The following is a 26,868-nucleotide window of genomic DNA, read 5'->3' on the forward strand; positions in this document are numbered from 1 at the left end:
ACTGGACAGGTACATTAAAAGTATGAAATTAGAACACTCCCTAACACCATATACAAAAATAAGCTCAAAATGGATTAAAGACCTAAATGTAAGGCCAGACACTATCAAACTCTTAGAGGAAAACACAGACAGAACACTCTATGACATAAATCACAGCAAGATCCTTTTTGACCCACCTCCTAGAGAAATTGAAATAAAAACAAAAATAAAGAAATGGGACCTAATGAAACTTCAAAGCTTTTGCACAGCAAAGGAAACCAGAAACAAGACCAAAAGATAACCCTCAGAATGGGAGAAAATATTTGCAAATGAAGCAACTGACAAAGGATTCATCTCCAAAATTTACAAGCAGCTCATGCAGCTCAATAATAAAAAAACAAACAACCCAATACAAAAATGGGCAGAAGACCTAAAGAGACATTTCTCCAAAGAAGACATACAGATTGCCAACAAACACATGAAAGAATGCTCAACATAATTAATCATTAGAGAAATGCAAATCAAAACTACAATGAGATATCATCTCACACCAGTCAGAATGGCCATCATCAAAAAATCTAGAAACAAGGCTTCCCTGGTGGCGCAGTGGTTCAGAGTCCGCCTGCCGATGCAGGGGACACGGGTTCGTGCCCCGGTCCGGGAAGATCCCACATGCTGTGGAGCGGCTGGGCCCATGAGCCATGGTTGCTGAGCCTGCGTGTCTGGAGTCTGTGCTCCGCAACGGGAGAGGTCACAACAGTGAGAGGCCTGCATACCACAAAAAAAAAGAAAAAAAAAATCTAGAAACAATAAATGCTGGAGAGGGTGTGGAGAAAAGGGAACACTCTTGCACTGCTGGTGGGAATGTGAATTGGTACAGCCACTATGGAGAACAGTATGGAGGTTCCTTAAAAAACTACAAATAGAACTACCATATGACCCAGCAATCCCACTACTGGGCATATACCCTGAGAAAAACATAATTCAAAAAGAGTCATGTACCAAAATGTTCATTGCAGCTCTATTTACAATAGCCAGGAGATGGAAACAACCTAAGTGTCCATCATTGGACGAATGGATAAAGAAGATGTGGCACATATATACAATGGAATATTACTGAGCCATAAAAAGAAACGAAATTTAGCTATTTGTAATGAGGTGGATAGACCTAGAGTCTGTCATACAGAGTGAAGTAAGTCAGAAAGAGAAAGACAATATCGTTTGCTAACACATATATATGGAATTTAAGAAAAAAAAATGTCATGAAGAGCCTAGGGGTAAGATGGGAATAAAGACACAGACGTACTAGAGAATGGACTTGAGGATATGGCGAGGGGGAAGGGTAAGCTGTGACGAAGTGAGAGAGTGACATGGACATATATACACTACCAAGCGTAAAACAGATAGCTAGTGGGAAGCAGCCGCATAGCACAGGGAGATCAGCTCAGTGCTTTGTGACCACCTAGAGGGGTGGGATAGGGAGGGTGGGAGGGAGGGAGACGCAAGAGGGAAGAGATATTGGAACATATGTATATGTATAACTGATTCACTCTGTTATAAAGCAGAAACTAACATACCATTGTGAAGCAATTATACTCCAATAAAGATGTAAAAAAAAAAAATCTAGAAACAATAAATGCTGGAGAGGGTGTGGAGATAAGGGAACACTCTTGCACTGCTGGTGGGAATATGAATTGGTACAGCCACTATGGAGAACAGTATGGAGGTTCCTTAAAAAACTACAAATAGAAATACCACATGACCCAGCAATCCCACTACTGGGCATATACCCTGAGAAAACCGTAATTCAAAAAGAGTCATGTACCAAAATGTTAATTGCAGCTCTATTTACAATAGCCAGGACATGGAAGCAACCTAAGTGTCCATCATCGGATGAATGGATAAAGAAGATGTGGCACATATATACAATGGAATATTACTGAGCCTTAAAAAGACACGAAATGGAGTTATTTGTAGTGAGGTGGATGGACCTAGAGTCTGTCATACAGAGTGAAATAAGTCAGAATGAGACAAACAAATACCGTATGCTAACACATATATTGAATCTAAGAAAGAAAAATGTCATGAAGAACCTAGGGGTAAGACGGGAATAAAGACACAGACCTACTAGAGAATGGACTTGAGGATATGGGGAGGGGGAAGGGTAAGCTGTGAGAAAGTGAGAGAGTGGCATGGACATATATACACTACCAAATGTAAAATAGATAGCTAGTGGGAAGCAGCCGCATAGCACAGGGAGATCAGTTTGGTGGTTTGTGACCACCTAGAGGGGTGGGATAGGGAGGCTGGGAGGGAGGGAGACGCAAGAGGGAAGAGATATGGGAACATATGTATATGTATAACTGTGTCACTTTGTTATAAGGTAGAAACTGACACACCACTGTAAAGCGATTATACTCCAATAAATATGTAAAAAAAAAATAAAGAATGAATTATCTTTATGGTTTATGTATAAAAGACAACAAAGAACTACAATTAGTAGGCTTACTCAAGTAAAGGTCTTAGGCATTATATAAAAAAAAGATTAAATAAGTGCACATTTACATTGAGTCAACGTCAAAAATTTTTAAAGTATTCTATGTATGTCTTATGATTCTCCACTTTATTGCCTCTTTCAATCTGCAGACCATCTATTAATCTAGAAAGAAAGAGGGTTTGTACTATATTTTATGCTAGGTACAATGTACTAAATCAAAAAAGTAACAGTGTTTCTGACCTCTTCCTGTTGACTATTTCATTGGATAAGATATTCCTGATAAAAAGTCTTTATGAAAATAAATATTATCCTAAAATATAATATGATGCTTTACATTAAATTACTACATATCTATGCCTTTTAAGTTGTTACTTATGGCTTTTATTATTTTTCTATCTTACCACTTGCAGTATTACTTCAAAATTAACCAGCACTTACTATAATCATAAAAATATATAAAAAATAAAACTGAAATCTAGTCCAAATCTCTCATTTTATAGATTAAGGAACTGAGATCTAAACATACGGACACTAAGGGGGGAAAGCGGGGTGAGGGGGGATGAATTGGGAGACTGGGATTGACATATATACACTAATATGTATAAAATAGATAACTAATAAAAAAAGACCTATTTAAGTAATAGAAGACATGAAACAGATTTGAATTATTGTTTTATTGATTTGATGTACATATACATAAGCAAGTGTCTGCAATCCAAAGTAAAAGTAATAAATGCCCTAACCAAGGTACAAAAATATTATAATGAGTCACTTTATTATAAAGCAGAAACTAACACACCATTGTAAAGCAATTATACTCCAATAAAGATGTTAAAAATAATACTATAATGGAATGTGCAAAGATTTTTCAGAAAAGATCATATTTAAATTGGTTCCTAAGAATGTGTATAAGTTTAATGTATAGAGATGTGGGTGGTGTTCTCAGGCTGTTGGAAAATGTGAGCAGACAGAATGCTAAGAAAGTATGAGTGTCTGAAGAAATAAAGAATAAGTTGCATGGAGAAAAAAAAAAAAAGAAACTAAGCTCCACCTCCTACATTGTTGGTGGGAATGTACGTTGGTACAGCCACTATGGAAAACAGTATGGAGGTTCCTCGGAAAACTAAAAATAGAATGAACCATATGATCCAGCAATCCTACTCCTGAGAATATATCCAGACAAAACTATAATTCAAAAGGATACATGCACCCCTATGTTGATAGCAGCACTATTCACAATAGCCAAAACACGGAAACAACCTAAATGTCCATCAACAGATGAATGAATAAAGAAGATGTACTACATATATACAATGGAATACTACTTAGACATAAAAAAGAATGAAATAATGCCATTTGCAGCAACATGGATGCAAACAGAGATTATGATACTAAGTGAAGTAAGTCAGAAAGAGAAAGACAAATACCATATGACATCACTTATATGTGGAATTTAAAATATGGCACAAATGAACCTATCTACAAAACAGAAACAGACTCATAGATGTAGAGAACAGACTTGTGGTTGCCAAGGGGGAGGGGGGAAAGAGAGGGATAGACTGGGAGTTTGGGGTTGGCAGATGCAAACTATTACACTTAGAATGGATAAACAACAAGGTTCTAATGTATAGCACAGGGAACTATATTCAATATCCTATATTCAAAACCATAATGGAAAATAAGAACTATATTCAAAACCATAATGGAAAATAACATACGAAAAAGGAATGTATATATGTGTATAACTGAGTCACTTTGCTGTACGGCAGAGATCGGCACAACACTGTAAATCAACTATACTTCAGTTAAAAAAAAAAAAAAAAGAAAGAAACTGAGTTCCAGATAGATTAAAGTATTAATACCAGGAAAATCACCCAGCCAGTAACTGCAGTCCTGAAATTATAACTAATTAGCATTAATAGGCAATAGAATTTTGGCCATGATGACTTTATAAAAGTTTTGATCTCTGAGGTGACAAAGACAAATCAAATACGCGTCTAACCAGTCTTTCTTTGAATTGAATTTGTCATTGATAGTAAGATGCACCATTCTTTTACATACTATTAAAAATAAAAATTGCTGCTTATTAATCTTGACATGTCATTCACTATTGCTACATCCCAATTTTGTAGATCTTAAAATAGGGGAACGGGGAATAGTGTTAGGGAATCTTACAGTCGAGTAAGAGAGAAGATAGAGTAAGACAAATACATATAATTAGAAAACATTCTAGACAACTGCCTGGTACAACCTCTCTACATGCCTTCCCTCACCTGACATTTTTCATCCTTAAGTCCAAGCTTCCTCAGTGAAGGTATCCACATCCCTGCCATGGTGTAGTGTTTCTTTTGGGGATTAATACAGAACAGTCTGATAACTAGAATTGTTGCTTCCCTTCTTCTGCTCCTACAGTGAATCATATATATTCTTTCCAGAAAAATTCGGAATTTTCAAGTTCTAAAGTGTAACTGAATTCAATCCTTCAACAGTGCACCCTCCTCCTCTGCTAAAAGCCCTTGAAGAGCCCCCTACGCCATCTGAAAGACAAGTTTAAATTTCTTAGCAGAGCATATAAGATCTTATATGATCTGCTCCCTGCCCACCATCCCAGTCTTATGCCTAATTCCCCTATACAAATACGCTGAGATATAACCACAGTAAATGATCTGTATTTTAATAAACATATGATTTTTCATTTGATGAACTCCTACTCATTCTTAAAGACTCTGCTCAAATTTCATCCCCTCACTTAAGCCTTCTCTGATGTCTCCAGCCAGAGTGATATCTTCAACAATTACAATCTAATGTATATATTGGACATGTTATAGTTAACACCATCTGCCATGTGCAGACTTAAGTAATCCTTGACCATAACCCATGCTCTGGGGAATAGCGCAGGTTATTTTTTACAGAGGGAAGTCAATGATTAGATTAAAGTTTTGCATATTTCTCAAGGGCAGCCCTATCATACGCTGACTGGCATGAAGCGTACTGAAAATAGTAGTGTTGGCCATTAGTAACTAACAAGAATGGGTACCTTCAGGATTTGACCTAAAGAACAGAGAGAATCAGCTTTTTGGTTGGAAGAATAGGAGCAGCTGCTACATGGAAAGGGGTGCCATTACTGAGGGGGACAATTAAGGCTGTATGAGACAACTGATAAGAGGAGCATATCCTCAGAGATTGTCCTAATTTTTTCCCAGTTCTAGCTGTATTCCATGTTCCTCCTTATCATACATTCCCATTTACTCAGAATGACCTGTTTCTATTTCTTGAAGAAAAAACAGCCAAATATGAATATATGTATGTGTTTATGTTCCTAATATTTGCAATCATCCACTCAAAAAATATTTTTTGAGCATTTAATATGTATCAAGCACTGTTCAAAGGTGTTAGGTATACAGTGGTAAACAGAGTAGACAAGGGCCCTGCTCCATGAAGGATACATTCTAGTAGATAAGACAAATAATAACCAAGCAAATAAATAATTTCAGGTAGTAATAGGTACCACAAATAAAATTGGATAATATAAAACAGAAAGTTGGGGAGGGAGGAAGAGTGCTAGATAATGTGGTCAGGGAATGCCTGCCTGATTGAAGAGGAGACAGTCCTGTGTAGGTCTGGAGAATAACATTCCAGGCAGAAGAAATATGCAAAAGGTCTTCTGGTGGAAACTGGTTTGCCAGTTTTAAGAAAGACGAAGTAAGACGGCCAGTGTTGACTGGAGACTAGTCATCAAAGGAGGGTGTGGTAAGAGGCATATATATACATAAATATACAAACACAGACTTATTATAAACAGAGACATACACAGAAATCAGGGTACCTCTGAATTTATATAAGGTTATTAAAAAGAGAAATATTAAACTTTATAATGAAAGCTTAGGATTTGGGTGAACTTTTGGGGATGGTTTCCTCACAGTATAATGGTGTAAACTAGCATCAGAACAGCAGGGTTTACTGTTCCAGAGATATCTCTGTTCCAGAGATATCTTTTCACTCTCTCATTGGAAAATAGATCAAATATATTCATCTTTTGCTATTATATAAATAAAGTTTTGGGGTAGAGAATACCATTTTTGGACAAGTACTGAAAAATAATGGCTTTATTACTATTTTTATAAATATACACATGAACGCCTTCCTCCCAAATTTCAAATAGACTATACTGTGTTCATAGGCTATTATCAACATACACTAATGATATAATAATTAGGGATGGTGAAAGCAAACCTAAAATTACAACTCTGATCTATATTATTATTTATTATTCAATTATCATTGGTCAATAAGAACAAATCAATGAAAATAGTGCTAAAAAATTCTATTTTATAATGCTATTGAAATCTTCTAAATCATAAATATTTAGTTTTAATCTTAAAAAGATAAATATATTAGACTATCATAAAACAAAAACTTACAAACTTAATAAAATAAATAATATGCTAAATATAATTGTTTTAATTTATTAAATACTAACTTTATACTCCTGTTGAAGTTTTCTGTTTCTGTGCTCTAAAGCTACATATATGCCTAAATAAAAAAGTAAACAGTTATAAATTTCAAAAAAGCTTTTTGGTGACAGTTGAACCAAAGACTAGTTAACAGACTGAGCAGCAAAAGATAGCTACATGTATCAGAGAAGAGTAAACTTTTTCTGTAAAGGACCAGATACCAAATATTCTAGGTTTTGTGGGCCATTCAGTCTCTGTCTCAACTATTCAACTCCATCATTGTAGAGCAAAAGCTGCCATAGACAGTATACAAATGAACAAGTCTGGCTGTGATCTAATAAACTTTTATTTACCAAAAGAAGTGGCAGGCCAGATTTGGCCCTCAAGCTGTAGTTTGTGAATCCCTGACAGATGTCGTTAAGTCTCTGTACTAGTTACTATACTTTAACTACAAGCAACAGTGATTTTTGTCTGTTTTATTTACTAATGTATTCCAGAAACTTGAACAGTGCTTGGTACTTAGTAAGTACTCAATAAATATTTGTGAATGACTGAATGAATGTTTTATTACCTCACCAAATATTAAATCTGAAGGCAAGTGGCTCTAGATTTGTTTCAGCAGTTCAATAATGTAATTTAAGGACCAAAGGCTTCCCCATCTTTCCCTTCTTCTAATCTCATTGTGTTTCTAATACATACTCTCATGGTTACAAAATGGCTATAGCAGCTTTAACATATATCACTTTCTAAAATGACAAGGAACAGGAAGGAGGTTGTTTTCTTCTTGCCAGTCTCTCTTTTTATCAGGGAGAAAAAGCTTTCCCAGAGGCTCTACAACAGACTCTCCCTTATACTTCACTGGGTACAAGTGAGTCAGTTCATACTTAGACCAATTCCTGGCAAAAAGAAATGTGCACTGGTTTATAATCAAAGTTTTATCACCTGAGATTGTGGAAGAAGCTCATCTCCGCTGAGCACAATGCAACTGGAACAAAATCAGGGCTATATGAATTATGAAAGAAGGGAAAATAGCTCTTATGGAGGCAACAAATAATGTCTTTCATACCCTCAATAATAAAATAAAAATAATAACAATAAAAGGTAGTATTTTCTTAGTGCCAGGAAGTGCTGTATATATATTCACTCATTTAATTATCTTATCCAATTTTCATCCTCTGGCAAGTTATGAGGAGGAAATATGATATTAAAGAAAAAATGAGACAAAAACAAAATAAAAAACATGAACTGAGTTTAAAGGAATAAACTAAAAATGGGAAGGATGATAAAATGAATATCTTTTCACCTCTTCCTAAGTCTCATTTTATAAAATGACTTCATTATTTTCTATTTGTAATCAATTCCCAGAAAATACTCGCCTATACACAAATGTATTAAAAAGTTTCCAAAACCCAATAATGTGGAATTGCATACTATTGTATAATCCATGCCACTGCTAGCTTCCATTATTCAGACTTGACCATATTTAAGACATTTTCCTTAAAAATGATAAGCTCTTTTTGATTTTGCAGTCTTTAACAGCAATACTTAAAAGCAGGTTGTTGCCCTAAGGGCATAGAGTTCACTTTAAAACCTGATGACATTTCGAGTTACTAAAAGTGCCTTTTAATAAGCTCAGAATCCATTTTTCCCATTTCCTATTATACTAAGAATAAATACATTCATGAGCCATGACTGCAGTACTATTAAACAGGTAAAGGCAGATTTTTAAAAGACTGGTTTCAAAAGACCTGGACATAAAAGGAAGAGTATGGAGTCAAATATAGGAAACAACTAAATCATTAGCTCAATCATATAACACCGTATTATCTCCAATACATTAAAATACAAACTTAACTTACATACACTGGTGATTCAAAAATCTTAGCAATAGTCTTTAATAGGAAGATTTTTGAGAAAGAACAGTAAATCATAAAAAGTTAAAGTTAGAAAAACTTTCCCATGGGAAAAAACACAAATAAATGAGAAAAACTGAAAATCCAATTAAGAGATTTACATAGAAGAATGCAAACAAAGGAATGCCAAACTTAAAAAGAGCTTATGCTTTAAATGAATTTAAAACCAAAAAAAAATGTATTTCTTCATTTTTTGGTTTTGTTTTGTAAGGTGACAACAAAAGATATATCAGGTCTCAGTCCAGTTGCATGACCTTTAAAAGTTAAACTTGGGATAGAATAAAACGCTGAACATTTTTAGAAGAAAATGTAAGAGAAGATCTTTAGGACCACAGGCTGAGAGAGGATTTGTTATATACAAAGACCAACAACCATAAGAAAGAAGACTGATATATTCAACTACCTCAAAATTAAAAAAAAAAAGGAAAAGAAATTTCTGTTGATCAAACATATCACAACCTGGGAACAGATATCTGAAACATACCTATTGTCTAGCGCATTGAATGCGCCATTGGCACTCATTATTCATTCCCATCCCTTTCCATATCCCAGCATCTTTCATAATGGCTGAAAGTCTAAAACTATGTTTCCCGGATGTCCTTGCAGCTGGTGTGGTGGATGGAATTAAAGTTTCACCAGTGACGGGCACTTGAAGGGGATATAGAAGGCAGAAGTGAGCTGAGAACATTCTTCTATAGGTACGACAGATGGCAAGCAAAACTGATAGACGTGAGTGTCTCCTGAAGTGAGTACCTCACGCCCCACTTTCCAGTGTCAAGTTTTCAGCTCCATGGAAGTGATGCTGTAGTGGTAGCTACAGAGATGGTGGCAGCAGCATAAATTCCTGGCCTCAGAATCTCAGCCTCTAAGGTATGACTCTAAAACCAATTATCTTACCTACATAGTACTTAACTGTAAGTGACTAAATCCCTTCTTGTTTGAAGTGTCTATGATGGTTACTGTTTACACTGATCAGCACACTAACAAATATTCAGAATACAGATTATATAAAGTACTTTGACAATTTAAGGAAAAGATAAAGAGAAAATGGGAAAAAGAAATGAACAAGCGTTTCATGAGAAAACCACATGGGTAAATAAATACATGAAAAATGGTTAACCATATTGATATTCAGGAAAATGTAAGTTAAAACCACAATGAAATACCATTTAGGACTCAAAATAACAAAAATTAAGAAACCTGGTAAGAGCAAGTGCTGATAAAATATACAAATCAATAAGAACTCATAAATATCACTGGTGGGAATGTAAATTGGTATAGCCACTTTGGAAATTAGGTTAGCAATATATTGCAAAATTGAATATTCACATAGCCTATGACCCAACCCTGAAACTCTTCTGCTTATGCATGATATTGAGTGGAAAAAAAGTCTCAGAAGACTAAATAATACTATTTTTGGAAGTTTTTAAAAATGCAAAACTAAATAATATATCATTAGGAATACACATACCTACAAAAATTTTAAAAAGCAAGGGAACGATAAACAAAAATTCAAGGCAGTATTAACCGCTGGCAGAGGGAAGGAGGGGCATGGGATAGGGAAGGAAAACATGAATAAGTGCACCAGTATTGATAACATTTTAGCTCTTAACTGGATGGTGGGTTGACAGGTTTCCGTTTTATCAGTATGTTTCCTAGTATAATATATATTCTATACTATACTATTCATGATTGCTAATATTTATAAGGTGCTTATTATGTACCCTATTTTAAGCAATTACTTTATCCCTTACAGTCAGCTCTAAGAAATAGGTTCTGTTATTGTCTCCCACTTATAGATGAGGAAACCCTAAAGCACAGAGGTTAACTTGTCCAAGGTCATATAGCTAATAAGCAATGGAGCCAGGAGTCAAAAAGGAAATCAGGCCCCAGCGTCCACACTCATAACCAGTATACTCCATGAATAAAATACCAAATAACAATAATAAAAGTTACCTAAGACAACAATAAGATAATCAGTAGTTAATTGATCTACCTTTCATTTTCCTTGATGACATTTTCAAGTTGTAGTTTCATCTCACCCATCTGTTTCTGAAAGAATAAAATATGGTTGCAGAAAAACATTTTCCAGACAATTAGATTTATATTAAGTAGTTCATTCATATGCAAGCAATCGGATTCTATGACACTAGTCTACAGATAAGAAATAATTATTCTTCACTTCTAACAAGCAATATTAAATATAGATATTTTAATGATACAGAGTGTAATAGAACGTTTTGAATAGAATGTAAGTAAAAATATTTTATATAACATATTAATAAATATTTTAAAATGTAATTCCTATATTTAGAGATGTTTATAGGAAAAGAGATGTAAGATATTCCTTAATATTTCACTATAAGAAATATCCGATGATCCCTAGACCTTGAATATATATCGTAATTCATCTTAGTTTAGGTGAAGCCCATGTAAGTGCTTGAATTTCAAGAAGTAAAATGTTAATGGCGAAAAAAGCAAATAAAGATCTTCTTTAGCAATAATTCATTCAGTCTCTGATTGACCACCTTGTTTAGTTGTATAAACTCTCTGCCCTATACAAGGCTGCTACAGTAAACCAATGTGGTCACTAACACATACATTAGTAGGAAAGATGGTAAAAAAAAAAAAATCACTAACTAAAATACCAATACGAATAAAATATATACTGTAAAGGGAATGAAATGAAGGTATTTTTAATTTTCTCTGAGGGGTTAAAGGGATTGCAAGATTTCAACAGGAAAGAAATGGCATTTCAAGTAGGGTGAAATATGAGTAAAAGCAAAGAAGCAAAAAATATTAGACGACACAGGCATAGTCATCAGTTCTCAGTAAGAGTAAACGAGCAAGTGGAGATCAGGAAGGAGGCCATGTAAAATCATACTTAAAACAAAACTGCAATCAATTCATGATCTGTCCATTACTCTTGATTGGGTACCCCAGGCTAAAGGAGAAGAGCCAATCCTGGAGTGAACCTGGCAAGGGAAGGGTGGAACAGGCAATCCTCCAAGCCTTTCTCTCTCCCTTTCAACTAGAGAAGCTCAAGGAAGCTTCCCCTAGGAAAACAGTAACAGCCAATTATAACTACAAAGCCGGCTTGAAAGGTGAACCTTTCCCAGGTCCCTGCTGTGCCTGAATCACAATTAAATCAAAATGAATGAATTTACTACCAGATAACTGAGAACTGACCACACATGGAGCCATGCAATGAGAGGTAAAACAGGAAAGGCAGGTGGCAGGTCTTGCTTGAATGCCATGCAGACTAAGAGGTTTGGATTTTATTGTAGCAATTATCCCCATTTTGTAATTATTTTTAAAAAATCGATCTTTAAAAATTGCAAAAATGTCAGCGTATCTTGAAAAATATTATTCAAATAATTAGGTAGGATATATGCATTAACTAGGATTCAGGGTGGATCATGACAGTAACACTAAAGATTCTTTACTGTAAAATATTTCAAAACATTTAATCGTTGAAAGAAAACAAAAATTCAGCAGTACCTTTCTTATCATCAAATTTTCCCCTATTATTTACATTTCTGGAAGAAACTTTCATATAGAGAATTATTGTGAATATTTTCCTGCTTTCAAGATATACTATTTTTTGACTGGTCAATAAGATAAATCATAAGAGCTTTGCTACTCAATAATATCTATGTGAGCAAGTGTTTTTTGTTTTTGTTTTTGTTTTTTTTTGCAGTACACGGGCCTCTCACTGTTGTGGCCTCTCCCATTGCAATGCACAGGCTCCAGACGCGCAGGCTCAGCGGCCATGGCTCATGGGCCCAGCCGCTCCGCGGCATGTGGGATCTTCCCGGACCGGGGCACGAACCCGTGTCCCCTGCATCGGCAGGCGGACTCCCAACCACTGCGCCACCAGGGAAGCCCTGAGCAAGTGTTTTAAGAAGTAGCTGTCAACATCTTTTTTGTCTCTAAAAGTAGCAACTATTCTTGCCCCTTAGGCTTTCTGCTACAGCTTCCTCTCTCTTGAAGTTAATCCAGTAATCACTCTTAGATGGAGAATGCCAAATGGAAAAATGAAGTTAAACACCTTAGTAAACTAGCTGATTAAAGACATATATGAATCAGGTAAATTATAAAAAATTAAAATTTAAAACAGTTTAATTTCAAGATAACTAGATATTCCATTTTATAACAATCAAACCACATGTCATTATAGCAATTTTGAGAGAGTGAATTCAGCAGAAACTTTAGGCTCACTAGTCCTAAAAATAAAAGCAAAATACCATTTGTGCAAAAGAGAGCTTTCTGTTGTTCTTTATCAATTAAAAAATTTAAACAAACAACTCATACAGCTCAACAGCAAAAAAACAACCACCCAATCAGAAAATGGGGGGAAGATCTAAATAGACATTTCTCCAAAGACGACATACAGATGGCCAACAGGCACATGAAATGATGCTCAACATCATTAATTATTAGAGAAATGCAAATCAAAACCACAGTGAAGTATATCACCTCAGACTGGTCAGAATGGCCATCACCAAAAAGTCTACAAACAATACATACTGGAGAGGGTGTGGAGAAAAGGGAACCTTCCTACACTGTTGGTGGGAATGTAAACTGGAAAACAGTATTGAGGTTCCTTAAAAAACTAAGAGCAGAGTTACCATACAATCCAGCAATCCCACTCCTGGATATATATCCGGAAAAGACAAAAACTCTAATTCAAAAAGATACATGGACCCCAATGTTCAGAGCTGCACTATTTACAATAGCCAACAGTTGGAAGCAACCTAAGTGTCTATCAACACATGAATGGGTAAAAAAGATGTGGTGTACATATATACAATGGAATATTATTCAGCCATAAAGAATGAAATAATGCATTTGCAGCAACATGGATGGTCCTAGAGATTATCATACTAAGTAAGTCAGACAGAGAAAGACAAATATCATATGATATCATTTATATGTAGAATCTAAAAAAAAAAAATTATACTTAAAACAGAAACAGACTTACAGAAGTAGAAAACAAACTTATGGTTACCAAAGGGGAAAAGAGGGGGCAGGGATAAATTAAGAGTTTGGGATTAACAGATACACACTACTATATATAAAACAGATAAACAACAAGGACCTACTGTATAGCACAGGGAACTAGATTCAATATCTTGTACTAACCTATAATGGAAAAGAATCTGATAAAGAATACATATATATACACACACACACATAAATGTGTAAATGTGTATAGCTGAATCACTTTGCTGTACACCAGAAAATAACACGTAAATTGATTACAGGTAAACATTTTCTTCCTTATCAATGTTTTTGTAAAGAAAGGGAGTCTATTTTTTCTTTTTTTAATAAGAAAATATTACCAAATGGTTGATAGCTATGATTCCATACCTGATAATATTTCAGCTGCCCATTTAGCTCTTCCAGATGCTTATCATACTCAGTAATAAGAGGAACTAAAAAGCTAAAGAAAATTTCAAAGTTAAAAAGATACATATTCTTTTTAATCTAGTTTAATAAATATGTAACATGAAATAAATTAAACATCAAAAGTTTTATGTTAATTTTCTCCATAGCAATCAATACTTTGCCTTTTTCCTAAACCAGAGGTTCTCAACCTTAGCTCAATTAATATTTTAGGCTGAATAATTTTTTGTTGTTGGGGGCTGACCTGTGCACTGTAGGATGTTTAGTAGCATTCCTGGCCTCTACCCATTAGATGCCACTAGCACCCTTACCCTCCACAATTGTGACAAGCAAAAATGTTTCCAGACATTGTCAAATATCTGGGGAGGGAAGGGAAGCAAAAATCACTCAGTTGAGAACCACTATTATAGACAATAATACTGGCTTTTTTCCCCTTGTCAATTCAATGACAGATCATTTAAACCTAATTATAGCAGAATATAAAATAAACATTCCTAATACTAAAAAATTAACAATAATTAAACATAATTAAGAAAATAATATTTTTCTGGTAATTCAACCTTACCTTTGGTCAACTACTGAGTTTTCTACTGTGTCACCTGCAACTCCTTTGAAGACAGATTTCTGTAACAGAAAATACTGCATAGTAAAATTTTGTTTTCTCACATCTTTCTAGTCAAAACTGACAGTAGTTTAAAATTAAATACAAGTAAACATTTTATAACCTTAAATCTGTCACTGCAATTACAAAAGAGGGAAAGAGAAAAAAAAAGTTATACTAACTGATGCCGAAAATGTATTCAGTAAATTTTAACGCCCATACATAATAAAACTCTTGGCAAAATAGAAATAGGAAGAAATTTCTCGATTGATAAAGAACATCTACCAAAAACCTACATCAATTACTATTCTTCATAGTGGAACATCAGAAGCACTGCACGAAATTCAGTAATAATACAAGGCTGCTCACTATCACTGCTAAAACTCAGCATTGTACTAAAGGTTCCAATCAGTGGAATCTGCTGCAGGGACAGGGGGTTGGAGATCTAAAGGTTGAAAAGGAACATACAATACTATTCTGATCTACAGACAATTTGACCATTTACCTAGAAAACTCTCTCTATAATCTACCAATTATTAGGACTAAGAACAGAGTACACCAAGTCACCAGATAGAAGATCAAACATAAAAAAAACAGCTGCTTTCCCAAATACCAGCAATAATCAGAAAATGTGATAGGAAAAAATATGGTATTCACTACTATAAGAAAAGGTAGTACTTGAGAATAAAACAAAAAAAATGTTGCAATAACTTTAATAAAATATTAACTTTACTGAAGGACATAAAGGATCTAAATAAACAGGGTTCTATACCATATTCATATGTGGAACAGTCAGTATTATAAATGTATATATTTCTTAAAATTCACTGCAGGTACAATGCAATTCCAAAAAAGAAATCCAATAGAATAATTTATGAAACTTGATCTTAAACAGATGGTAAAGTTCCTATGTTTGAGTAAATGTGCAAGAATAGCCAAGATAATCTGGCCAAAAAAAAAAAAAAGAGGGGAGAACTTGCTCTACTACATGAGAAAACACTATAATGCTAGAGTAATTAAAAGAATATGGTTCAGACACAGTAACAAACAGAACAGTACAGAAAATTCAGAAATAGATTCAAGTATTTATGGGTATGCAGTATATAAAAGAAGTGGAATTATAACTATAATAAATGGACAAAGTACTGCTTTTCAACTAATAGTGTTGGGTAAAAAAATAAAATTAGATCCCAGCACACACTAAATGGAAAGTAAATTACAGATAGATTAAAGATCCAAGTGTTTTAAAAAGTTAATAACTATTGAAAGAAAATGTATTATTGACCTTGAGATACAGAAAGCTTTCTTAAGCTCTAAAAATGCAGAGACTATTGTCTGCTTTGTTCACCAATATTCCAAGCAGTGCCTGGCATACTCTCACTCAAAATACATTTTCTAGCCGAAAGACACAAGTAGTAAAATCTATAAACAGAAGAAATAACATATTTTACAATCCAAATTTAAAACTTCTATACAACTAATGACACCATAAGCAAGGTTAAGAGGACAGTATAATTTTAACATGACCAAAAAACACAGTAACTATTATAAAGTATGCAGAAACATTCAAAACACAAGGAGATGTATAAGAACTTTCAGTGGAGCTTTTACTGTAATTAAAAAAAAATAGGATAAATGAAAAATAATACAATAGGATCTCATAAGTAGGTCAAGGGATTAGCAAGACATATGTATCAACATGGATATATCACCAAAAAAGGGGTTACCTTCTAGGAGTAGAAGGAAGGGAATGGGACAGAGGGAAGGACAGACAGATTCAAAGGGATTTTTTAAAAAAATGATGTACAGTTGACTTATTGTGTAAGTACTGTGCACAGTACTGAGTTAGGTGTATAGCAAAGTGATTCAGTTATTTCATTTCAGATTACTTTTCATTATAGGTTATTACAAGATACTGAATAGAGTTCCCAGCGCTATACAGTACATTCTTGTTCCTTATGTATTTTACAAATAGTAGTTTGTACCTGTTAATCCCAAATTCTTAGTTCTTCCCTCCCCCTCCTTATCTCCCCTTTGGTAACAATAAGTTTGTTTTCTATGTTTGAGAGTTCGTGTCTGTATATAAATTCATTTGTATTACTTTTTAGATTCCACATATAAGTGATATCATATGATACATGCCTGACTTACTTCACTAAAGTATGATATTCTATAGGTCCATCCATGTTGCTGCAAATAGCAATATTTCATTTTTTTTATGAGTGAGTTAATATTCCACTGTATATTTATACTACATATTCTTAGACCAATCATCTGTTAATGGGCCCTTGGGTTGTTTCCATGTCTTGGCTATCGTAAATAGTGCTGCTATGAACATAGGGGTGCATGTATCTTTTTGAAATAGAGTTTTCATCTTTTCTGGATATATACCAAGGAATGGGATTGCTGCAGCAGATGGTAACTCTATTTTTAGATTTTTAAGGAAACGCCATACTGTTTTCCATAGTGGCTACACCAATTTACCTTCCCACCAATAGTGTAGGAGGGTTCCCTTTTCTCCACACCCTCTCCAGCATTTATTATTTGTACAGTTTTTGATGATGCCCATTCTGACCAGTGTGAGGTGACATCTCTTTGTGGTTTTGAGTTGCATCTTTCTGATAATAAGTGATGGTGAGTATTTTTTCATGAGCCTGTTGGCCACATGTAGGTCTTCTTAGGAGAAATGTCTGTGGCCAGTTTTTGATTGGGTTATTTGTTTTTTTGTTATTGAGTTGTATGAGCTGCTTGTATATTATGGAAATTAAGCCCTTGTCAGTCGCATCATTTGCCAATATTTTCTCCCAGTTGGTATGTTGTCTTTTCATTTTGTTTATGGTTTCCTTTGCTGTGTAAAAGCTTGTAAGTTTTATTAGGTGCCATTCATTTATCTTAGCTTTTATTTCTTTTACATTGGCAGAATGATCTAAGAAAATATTGCTATCAGTTATGTCTAAGAATGCTCTGCCTATGTTCTCTTCTACGAGTTTTATGGTGTCATGTCTTAAATTTAGGTCTTTAAACCATTTTTGTATATGGTATGAGGCAGTGTACCAATTTCAGTGACTTACATGCAGATGTCCAGCTTTCTCAACACCATTTGCTAAAGAGACTGTCATTACTCCATTGTACACTCCTGCCTCCTTTGTCAGAGGTTAACTGACCATAGGTGTGTGAGTTAAATTCTGTGCTCTCTATTCTAAAGATCCGTTGATCTAAATATCTTTTTGTGCAAATACCACAATGTTTTGATTACTATAACTATGTAATATAGTCTGAAGTCTGGAAGGGTTATGCCTCCAGCTTTATTCTTTTTCCTCAGGATTGCTGTGGCAGTTCTGGGTCTTTTGTGGTTCCATATATATTTTACAATTATTTGTTCTAGTTTGGTGAAAAATGTCATGGATATTTTGATAGGGATCACATTACATCTGTAGATTGCTTTGGGTAGTATGGCCATTTTAACAATATTAATTCTTCCAATCCAAGAGCATGAGATATCTTTCCCTTTCTTTGAATTACCCTCAATTTCCTTTATCAATGTTATATAGTTTTCAGCTCCTTGGTTAAGTTTACTCCTAGGTATCAATACTTTTTTCTTTTTGATGTGATTTTAAATGGGGTTGTTTTTTCACTTTCTCTGATATTTTATTGTTAGTGTAAAGAAAAGCAACAGATTTCCGTATATTAATCTTGTAGCCTGCTACTTCGCTGAATTCATTTATTAGTACCGAATAGGTTTTACGTGGAGACTTTAGGGTACTCAAAATAGAGTATCATATCATCTGCAAATAGTGACGTTTTAAGTTCTGCCCTTCCAGTTTGGATAAAATTTATTTATTTTTCTTGTCTGATTGCTGTGGCTAGGATTTGCAATACTATGTAGAATAACAGTGGTGAGAATGGGCATCTTGTCTTAAATCTGAATTTATTGGGAAGGCTTTCAGCTTTTCACTACTGAATATTATGTTGGCTGTGGGTTTGTCATAAGCAACTTTTATTATGTTGAGATATGTTCCCTCTAAATCCACTTTGGTGAGTTTTTATCATGAATGGATATTGAATTTTGTCAAATTTTTCTGCATCTATTGAAATTATCATGTGGTTTTTGCCTTTGCTTTCATTAATATGGTGTATAATATTGATTGATTTGTGTATTGAACCATCCTTGTGACCCTGGAATGAATCCAACTTCATCATGGAATGCTCCTTTTTATGTATTGTTGGATCCAGTTTGCTAATGTTTCGTTGACAATTTTTGCATTTATATTTGTCAAAGATATTCGCCTGTAATTCTCTTTTCTGCAGTGTCTCTGTCTGGTTTTGTTACTAGGGTGATGGTGGCTTCATAGAATGACTTTGAGACTGTTCTCTCCTCTTCAATCTTTCGGAATAGTTTGAAAAGGATACATTTAAGTTCTTCTTTGTATGTTAGGGAGAATTCCCCAGTGAAGCCATCCAGTCCTGGACTTTTGTTTGAAGAGGTTCTTAGGTCTGTCTACCAAGACAACAGAAATAAAAGCAAACACAAACAAATGGGACCTAATCAAACTTAAAAGCTTTTGCACAACAAAAGAAATCACCAACAAAATAAAGACAATCTACGGACTGGAAGAAAATATTTGCAATGATTCAACTGACAAGGGTGTGCGTGTGTTAATCTCCAATCCCTAAATTATCCCTCCCCATTCCTGTCCCCTTTGGTAACTTTCAGTTTATTTTCTATGTATGTGAGTCGGTTTCTGTTTGGTAAATGACTTCCTTTATATCACTTTTTTAGATTCCATATATAAGTGATATGATATCTGTCTTTGTCTGACTTACTTCACTAAAGTATGATATCTCTAGGTCCATGCATGCTGCTGCAAATGGCATTATTTCATTCTTTTTATGGCTGAGTATTATCACATTTTATGTATATGTGTGTGTGTATATATATATACCACATTTTCTTTATCCATTTCTCTGTCAATGGACATTCAGGTTGCTTCCATGGCTATTGTACATGCTGTGGCTATGAACATTGGGGTGCATGTATCCTTCTGTTTTAGTTTTTTTTTTCTTTTTTAAAAAATATTTATTTATTTTAGCTATGCTGGATCTTAGTTGTGGCACATGGGATCTTTGTTGCAGCATGCGGGATCCTTAGTTGCGGCACGCGGGTTTCTTAGTTGCAGCATGCAGTTTTCTTTCTTTTCTTTTTTTGCGGCACGCAGGTCTCTCACTGTTGTGGTCTCTCCCGTTGCGGAGCACAGGCTCTGGACGCGCAGGCTCAGCGGCCATGGCTCACGGGCCTAGCCACTCCACGGCATGTGGGATCTTCCCAGACTGGGGCACAAACCCATGTCCCCTGCATCGGCAGGCAGACTCTCAACCACTGTGCCACCAGGGAAGCCCGCATGCAGTTTTCTTAGTTGCGGTGTGCGGACTTCTTAGTTGAGGCATGTGGACTCTTAGTTGCGGCAAGCCTGCAGGATCTAGTTCCCCAACCAGGGATTGAACCTGGGCCCCCTGCATTGGGAGCATGGAGTCTTACTTACTGGACCACCAAGGAAGTTCCTGCATGTATCCTTTTGAATTAGAGTTTTCTGTGGATATATGCCCAGGAGTGGGAATGCTGGATCATATAGTAACTCTATTTTTAGTTTTTTAAGGAATCTCCATACTGTTTTCCACAGTGAATGCACCACTTTACATTCCCACCAAAAGTTTAGGTGCGTTCCCTTTTCTCCACACCCTCTCCAGCATTTGTTATTTGTAGACTATTTAATGATGATCATTCTGACTGGTGTGAGGTGATACCTCAGTGTGGTGTGAATTTCCATTTCTGTGATAACCAGCGATGTTGAGCATCTTTTCATGTGTGTATTGGCCATCTGCATGTCTTTCTTGGATTCTGCCCAGTTTTTGATTGCGCTGTATGTCTTTTTTTGATATTGATGTGTATAAGCTCTTTGTATATTTTGAAATTAATCCCTTGTCAGCAGTAGCATTTGCAAATATTTCCTCCCAATCCATAGCTTGTCTTTTCATTTTGTGTATGGTTTCCTTTGGTGTACAAAAACTTTTAAGTTTAATTAGGGGATATCTTTTTTTGTAAGGAGCCTCATTTTATTTGTTGAGAGAATATTCTTTTTCTTTTAAAGTATTTATTTGGCTGCACCAGGTCTTAGTTCTGGCATGCGGGATCTTTGTTGCCACATGCAGGATCTTTAGTTGTGGCATTCAGGATCTTTAGTTGCGGCATACAGGATCTTTTAGTTGCAGCATGCGGGCTCTTAGTTGCATCATGCAGGATCCAATTACCTGACCAGGGATCAAACCCAGGCCCCCTGCATTGGGAGTGCAGAGTCTTAACCACTGGATCACCAGGAAGTACCCATTTGTTTATTTTTGTTTTTATTTTCATTACTCTAGGAGGTGGATCAAACAAGATCTTGCTGTGATTTATGTCACAGAGTGTCCTGCCTATCTTTTCCTCTAAGAGTTTTATAGTGTCTGGCCTTACATTTAGGTCTTTAATCCATTTTGAGTTTATTTTTTGTGTATGGTGTTACAGGATATTCTATATTTCATATACTTCATTCTTTTCCATGTAGCTGTCCAGTTTTCCCAGCACCACTTATTGAATAGACTGTCTTTTCTTTATTGTATATTCTTGCCACCTTTGTCACAGATTAGCTGACTATAAGTGCGTGGGTTTATTTCTGGGTTTATTCTGTTCTATTGATCTTTGGGTGCTTTTGTGCCAGTACCATACTGTTTTGTTTACTGTAGCTTTTTAGTATAGTCTGAAGTCAGGGAGTGTGATTCCTCCAGCTCCATTTTTCTCAATATTGTTTAGGCTATTTGGGGTCTTTTGTGTTTCCACTCTAATTTTTAAATTTTTGTTCCAATTCTGTGAAAAATGCCACTGGTATTTTGATAGGGATTGCACTGAATCTGTAGATCGCCTTGAGTAGTAATGGTCATTTACCAATATTGATTCTTCCCATACAAAAACAGGTCTTTTGCCTCCTTAAGTAGGTTTATTCCTGGATATTTTATTCTTTTTCATATGATGGAAAATGGGATTGTTTCCTTAATTTCTCTTCCTGATATTTCATTGTTAGTGTATAGAAATGCAACAGATTTCTGTATATTAATTTTGCTTATTTTTATGTTAATTTTGTATTCTATGACTTTACCAAATTCATTGATGAGCTCTAATTTTCTGGTGGCATCTTTAGGATTTTCTTATCACCATATCAACTACAAACAGTGACAGTTTTACTTCTTCCTTTCCAATCTGGATTCCTTTTACTTCTTGTCTACTCTGATTGCTGTGGCTAGACTAGGACTTCTAACAGTATTTTGAATAAAAGTGGTGAGAATGGGCATCCTTGTTCCTGACTGTAGATGAAATGCTTTGAGCTTTTTAACACTGAGCATGATGTTAGCTGTGGGTTTGTCATATGGTCTTTATTATGTTGAGGTGTGTTCCTTCTATGCCCATTTTCTGAAGAGCTGTTTTTTTATCATAAATGAATGTTGAATTTCATCAACAGTTTTTCTGCATCTGTTGATGTGTTCATATGGTTTTTGTTCTTCAAATTGTTAATGTGGTGCATATCGTTGATTGATTTGAGGATATCAAAAAATCCTTGCATCCCTGGGGTAAATCCTAGTTGATCATGGAGTATGATCCTTTTAATGTATTGTTGGAGTCAGTTTGTTAGTATTTTGTTGAGGAATTTTGCATCAATGTTCTTCAGTGATAATGGCCTGTAATTTTCATTTTTCATGATATCTTTGTCTGGTTTTGGTATCAGGGTGATGGTGGCCTCATAGAATGAGTTCGAAGTGTTCCTTTCTCTGCAATTCTTTGGAATAGTTTCAAAAGGATAGGTGTTAACTATTCTCTAAATGTTTGGTAGGATTCAACTTTGAAGCCATCTGGTCCTGGACTTCTATTGATTGGTAGTTTTTAAATTACTGATTCAATTTCTGTACTGGTAATTTGTTCATATTTTCTCTTTTTTCCTGGTTCAGTCTTAGACTGTACCTTTTCTAAGAATTTGTCCATTTCTTCTAGGTTGTCCATTTTATTGGCATATAGTTGCTCATGGCAGTCTCTTATGATCCTTTGTATTTTTATAGTGTCAGTTGTACCTTCTTTTTCATTTCTGATTTTATTAATTTGCACTTTTTCCCTTTTTTTTCCTGATGAGTTTGGCTAAAGGTTTATCAATTTTATTTATCTTTTTCAAAGACCAGCTTTTAGTTTCATTGATCTTTCCTACTGCTTTTTTTTTTCAGTCTCTATTTCATTTATTTTTTGTGATCTTTATGATCTCTTTCCCTCTACTAACTTTGGGTTTTGTTTGTTCTTCTTTCTCTAGTTCCTTTAGTTGTAAAGTTAGGTTGTTTGAGATTTTTCTTGTTTCTTGAGGTAAGCTTACATCACTAAAAACTTCCCTCCTAGAACTACTTTTGCTATGTCTAATAGGTTTTGGATCAGCATGTTTTCATTTTCATTTGTCTCTAGGTATTTTTTTAATTTCCTCTGATTTCTTTATTGATAAACGGGTTGTTCAGTAGAATATTGTTTAGTTTTCACGTATTTGTGGACTTTTGCAGTTTTTTTTCTTGTAGTTGATTTCTAGTCTCATAGTGTTGTGGTCAGAAAAGATGCTTGATATGATTTCAATTTTCTTAAATGTACCTAGGCTCGTTTTGTGGCCAAGTATGTGATTTATCCTGGAGAATGTTCCAGTTGCAGTTGAAAAGAATGTGTATTCTGCTGGTTTCAGATGGAATGGTCTATTTATATATCAATTAAGTCCATTTGGTCTAATGTGTTATTTTAAGGCCTGTGTTTCTAATTGATTACATCCATGGATATAAGTTGGATGTTAAAATCCCCTACCATTATTGTGTTATTGTTGATAGTTCCTTTAATATCTGTTAATATTTGATATATTGAAGTGCTCCTATGTTGGGTGCATATATATTTACAATTGTTACATCTTCTTGGATTGACCCCTTGATCATCATGTAGTCTCCTCCTTTAGGTCTTGTAACAGTCTTCATTTTAAAGATTTTTTTTTTTTCTGATAAATATTGCTACTCCAGTTTTCTTGTGATTTCCATTTGCATGGAATACCTTTTTCATCCCCTCACTTTGTCTGTGTGTGTGTCTAAATTTGAAGTAACTCTCCTGTAGGCAGCATATATATGTGTCTTGTTTTTGTATTCATTCAGCCAGTCTGTGTCTTTTGGTTGGAACCTATAATCTGTTTACATTTAAGGTAATTATAAATAGGTATGCTCTTATTGTCATGATTTGTTAATCATTTTGGATTTGTTTTGGGGGTCTTTTCTCCCCCACTTTCTTCTTTTGTTATCTTCTCTTGTGATTTGATGACTATCTTTAGTGTTATGTTTGGATTCCATTTTCTTTTTTCATGTGTATATCTATCATAGATTTTTGGTTTGCAGTTATCATGACATTTTTGTATAGCAGTCTATATATGCACATGACTGTTTTAAGTTGATCTCTTCATTTCAAATGCATTTTAAATACCCTAAATTTGTAATCTCCTCCCCCCACAATTACTATTTTTCATATAATATTTTACGTCGAATTATTTTGTGTATCCCTAAACTACTTATTGTGAATATAGATTATTTTACTAGTTTTGTATTTTAACCTTCCTAGTAGCTTGCTGTGTGGGTGATTTCCTACCTTTAGTGTATGCTTGCCTTTACTGGTGAGCTTTCTCATTTTGTAGTTTTCTTGTTTCTAGCTGTGGCCTTTTCTTTTTCACCTAGAGAAGTTCCTTAAACATTTGCTACAAAGCTGGTTTGGTGATGCTGAATTTCCTTTAGCTTTTGCTTGTCTGTAAAGCTTTTGATTTCTCCATCAAATCTGAATGAGAGCCTTGCTGGGTATTCTTGGTTGTAGGTTTTTCCCTTTCATCACTTTAAATATATTGTGCCACTTTTTTTGGTATGCAGAGTTTCTGCTGAAAAATCAGCTGATAACCTTATGGGAGTTCCCTTGTATGTTATTTGTTGCTTTTCCCTTGCTGCTTTTAGTGTTCTTTAATTTTTGTCACTCTAACTACAATGTGTCTGGGTGTGTTCCTCTTTGGGTTAACCCTATATAGGACTCTCTGTACTTCCTGGACTTGGGTGACTATTCTTTTTCCCATGTTACAAAAGTTTTCAGCTATTATGTCTTCTAATATGTTCTCAGACCCTTTCTCGTCTCCTTTTGGGTCACCTATAATTTGAATACTAGACTTGGACTTCGTATTGTCCCAGAGGTCTTTCAAACTGTCATTTCTTTTCATTCTTTTTTCCTTCTTTTGTTCAGCAGCAGTGATTTCCACTACTCTATTTTCTAGCTCACTAATCCATGCTTTGGAATCATTTAGTCTACTATTGCTTCTTGTAGTGTATTTTTCACTTCAGTTATTGTGTTCTTCATCTCTGTTTAGTTGTTCTTTATTATTTTCCATCTCTTTATTACAAACTTCTGACTTCTTGCTCTGTGCATCCATTCTCCTCCTGAGTTCTTTAACCATCTTTATGGTCATTCCTCTCAACTCTTTCTCAGGTAGACTGCCTATCTTATTTCTTCTTTTGGGGTTTCATCTTGTTCCTTTGTCCGGAACACATTCCTCTGCTGCCTCATTTTGCCTAAGTTGCTATTTGTATTTTTATTATGTGGTGGATTAGTTATGTTTCTCGATCTTGGAGAAGTGGCCCTCTGCAGGAGGCATCCTATGCATCCCTGCTGGGTACTCCTGTCTTGTCACCTAAGTTATATGCTCTAGGGGTTCCCCCTAATAGGGCTGTGTGGATTCTTCTCTTGTGGTGGGCTCTGTGGGCAGTCTAGTAGGCTTGGTTGGCCCCTAGTCTGGTTGCTGGCTAGGCCCTGCCTTATGTGGATGCTGTTGGTTGCTGTTTAGTGGGGCCTGGTCATGAGGTGGCTGGCTGTGGAATCCTAGGGGGCCCCAGGACTAGTGCTGGCTCACTGGTGGGTGGAGTCAAGGTCCCAAAGATTCTGGAGCTGTTGCCCATCCACTGTTGCCAGATCCTGGGACTACACTACTGGAGGGCAGAGCTTGTCCTGGAGTCTGGCTGCAGGGCCCAGAGATCACAGAGATCATTTGAGAATGTTGGGTGGGTGGGGCCAACTCCTGACACAGTTGGGTATGGGCTCCAGGGTGTCCTGAAGGTGGCTTTGGGCTGCTGGTGGGCTAGGCCAGGGCCTAACTGGTCCCAGGGTAAATTGTTTTCTTGCTTCTGTTGTCTGCCCCCTGGTGGGTGAGACTGGTTGAGAGGACTGTGCAGGCCTGCAGGCAGGAGGAGTTGGTGCCTGGTCACTTGTGAGTGGAGCTGGGTGTTGGCCCTCGGGTGGGCATGGCTTCCAGGGACATGTCTAGAGGAGCCTGTGGGCTCATGAGGTCATGAGTCAACCTGTCTGCTGATGGGTTGGGCTGTGTCCCTGCTCAGTTAGTTGTTTGGCCTGAGGCATCCCAGCACTGTAGCCTGTAGGCTGTTGGGTGGTGCCAGGTCTTGGCACTAATGAGCTCAAGGGACGATCCCAAGATGTCAGCTGCCATAGAAGCAGCATTCAGGTGGCTGAATGTTCCCCAAAATGTCTGACACCAGTGTCTCTATCCCCAGAGTAAGCTGCATCTGCCCCCACCTCTCGATGAGACTATCCAAGACCAGCAGATAGGTTTGTCCCAAGCTCCTATCAAATTACTTCTTCTGTCCTGGGTCCCAGTGCATGTGAGGCTTTGTGTGTGCCCTTTAAAAGTGTAATCTCTATTTCCCCCAGTCCTTTGGGGCTCCTGCACTTAAGCCCTGCTGCCCTTCAAAACCAAGTGCTCTGGGGGCCTATCTTCCTAGTGCTGGACCTGGGCTGGAGAGCCCAATGTGGGGCTCAGAACCCTCACTCCTGTGGGAAAACCTCTGCAATACAATTATTCCCCAGTGGGTCACCCAGCTGGGGGGTAT

The 26,868-nt window shown here is 35.9% G+C and overlaps 1 protein-coding gene across 7 annotated transcripts in view; it reads right to left on the reverse strand.

Annotated features, from left to right (window-relative positions):
- SCLT1 (sodium channel and clathrin linker 1) overlaps positions 1-26,868 on the reverse strand; it is a 259,944-nt gene that overhangs the window by 182,441 nt on the left and 50,635 nt on the right. For 6 of the 7 annotated variants that reach the window (XR_003432283.1, XR_003432284.1, XM_027103710.1 and 3 more), the window contains exons 3-5: positions 14,818-14,876; positions 14,217-14,289; positions 10,840-10,895 (exon numbers count right to left, since the gene is read on the reverse strand). Coding sequence is in view for 5 of the 7 variants with exons in the window: in XM_027103710.1 (XP_026959511.1) it covers positions 10,840-10,895; positions 14,217-14,289; positions 14,818-14,876 (188 nt within the window). In the remaining 2 variants the exon portion in view is untranslated. Of the gene's footprint in view, positions 1-10,839; positions 10,896-14,216; positions 14,290-14,817; positions 14,877-26,868 lie in introns of those variants that run through there. The other variant, XM_027103714.1, reaches the window with a different exon arrangement.

Source organism: Aethalodelphis obliquidens, unplaced genomic scaffold (assembly GCF_003676395.1).
Source record: "Aethalodelphis obliquidens isolate GAN/ISIS:26980383/991018 unplaced genomic scaffold, ASM367639v1 scaffold6, whole genome shotgun sequence".
Classification (NCBI taxonomy): domain Eukaryota; kingdom Metazoa; phylum Chordata; class Mammalia; order Artiodactyla; family Delphinidae; genus Aethalodelphis; species Aethalodelphis obliquidens.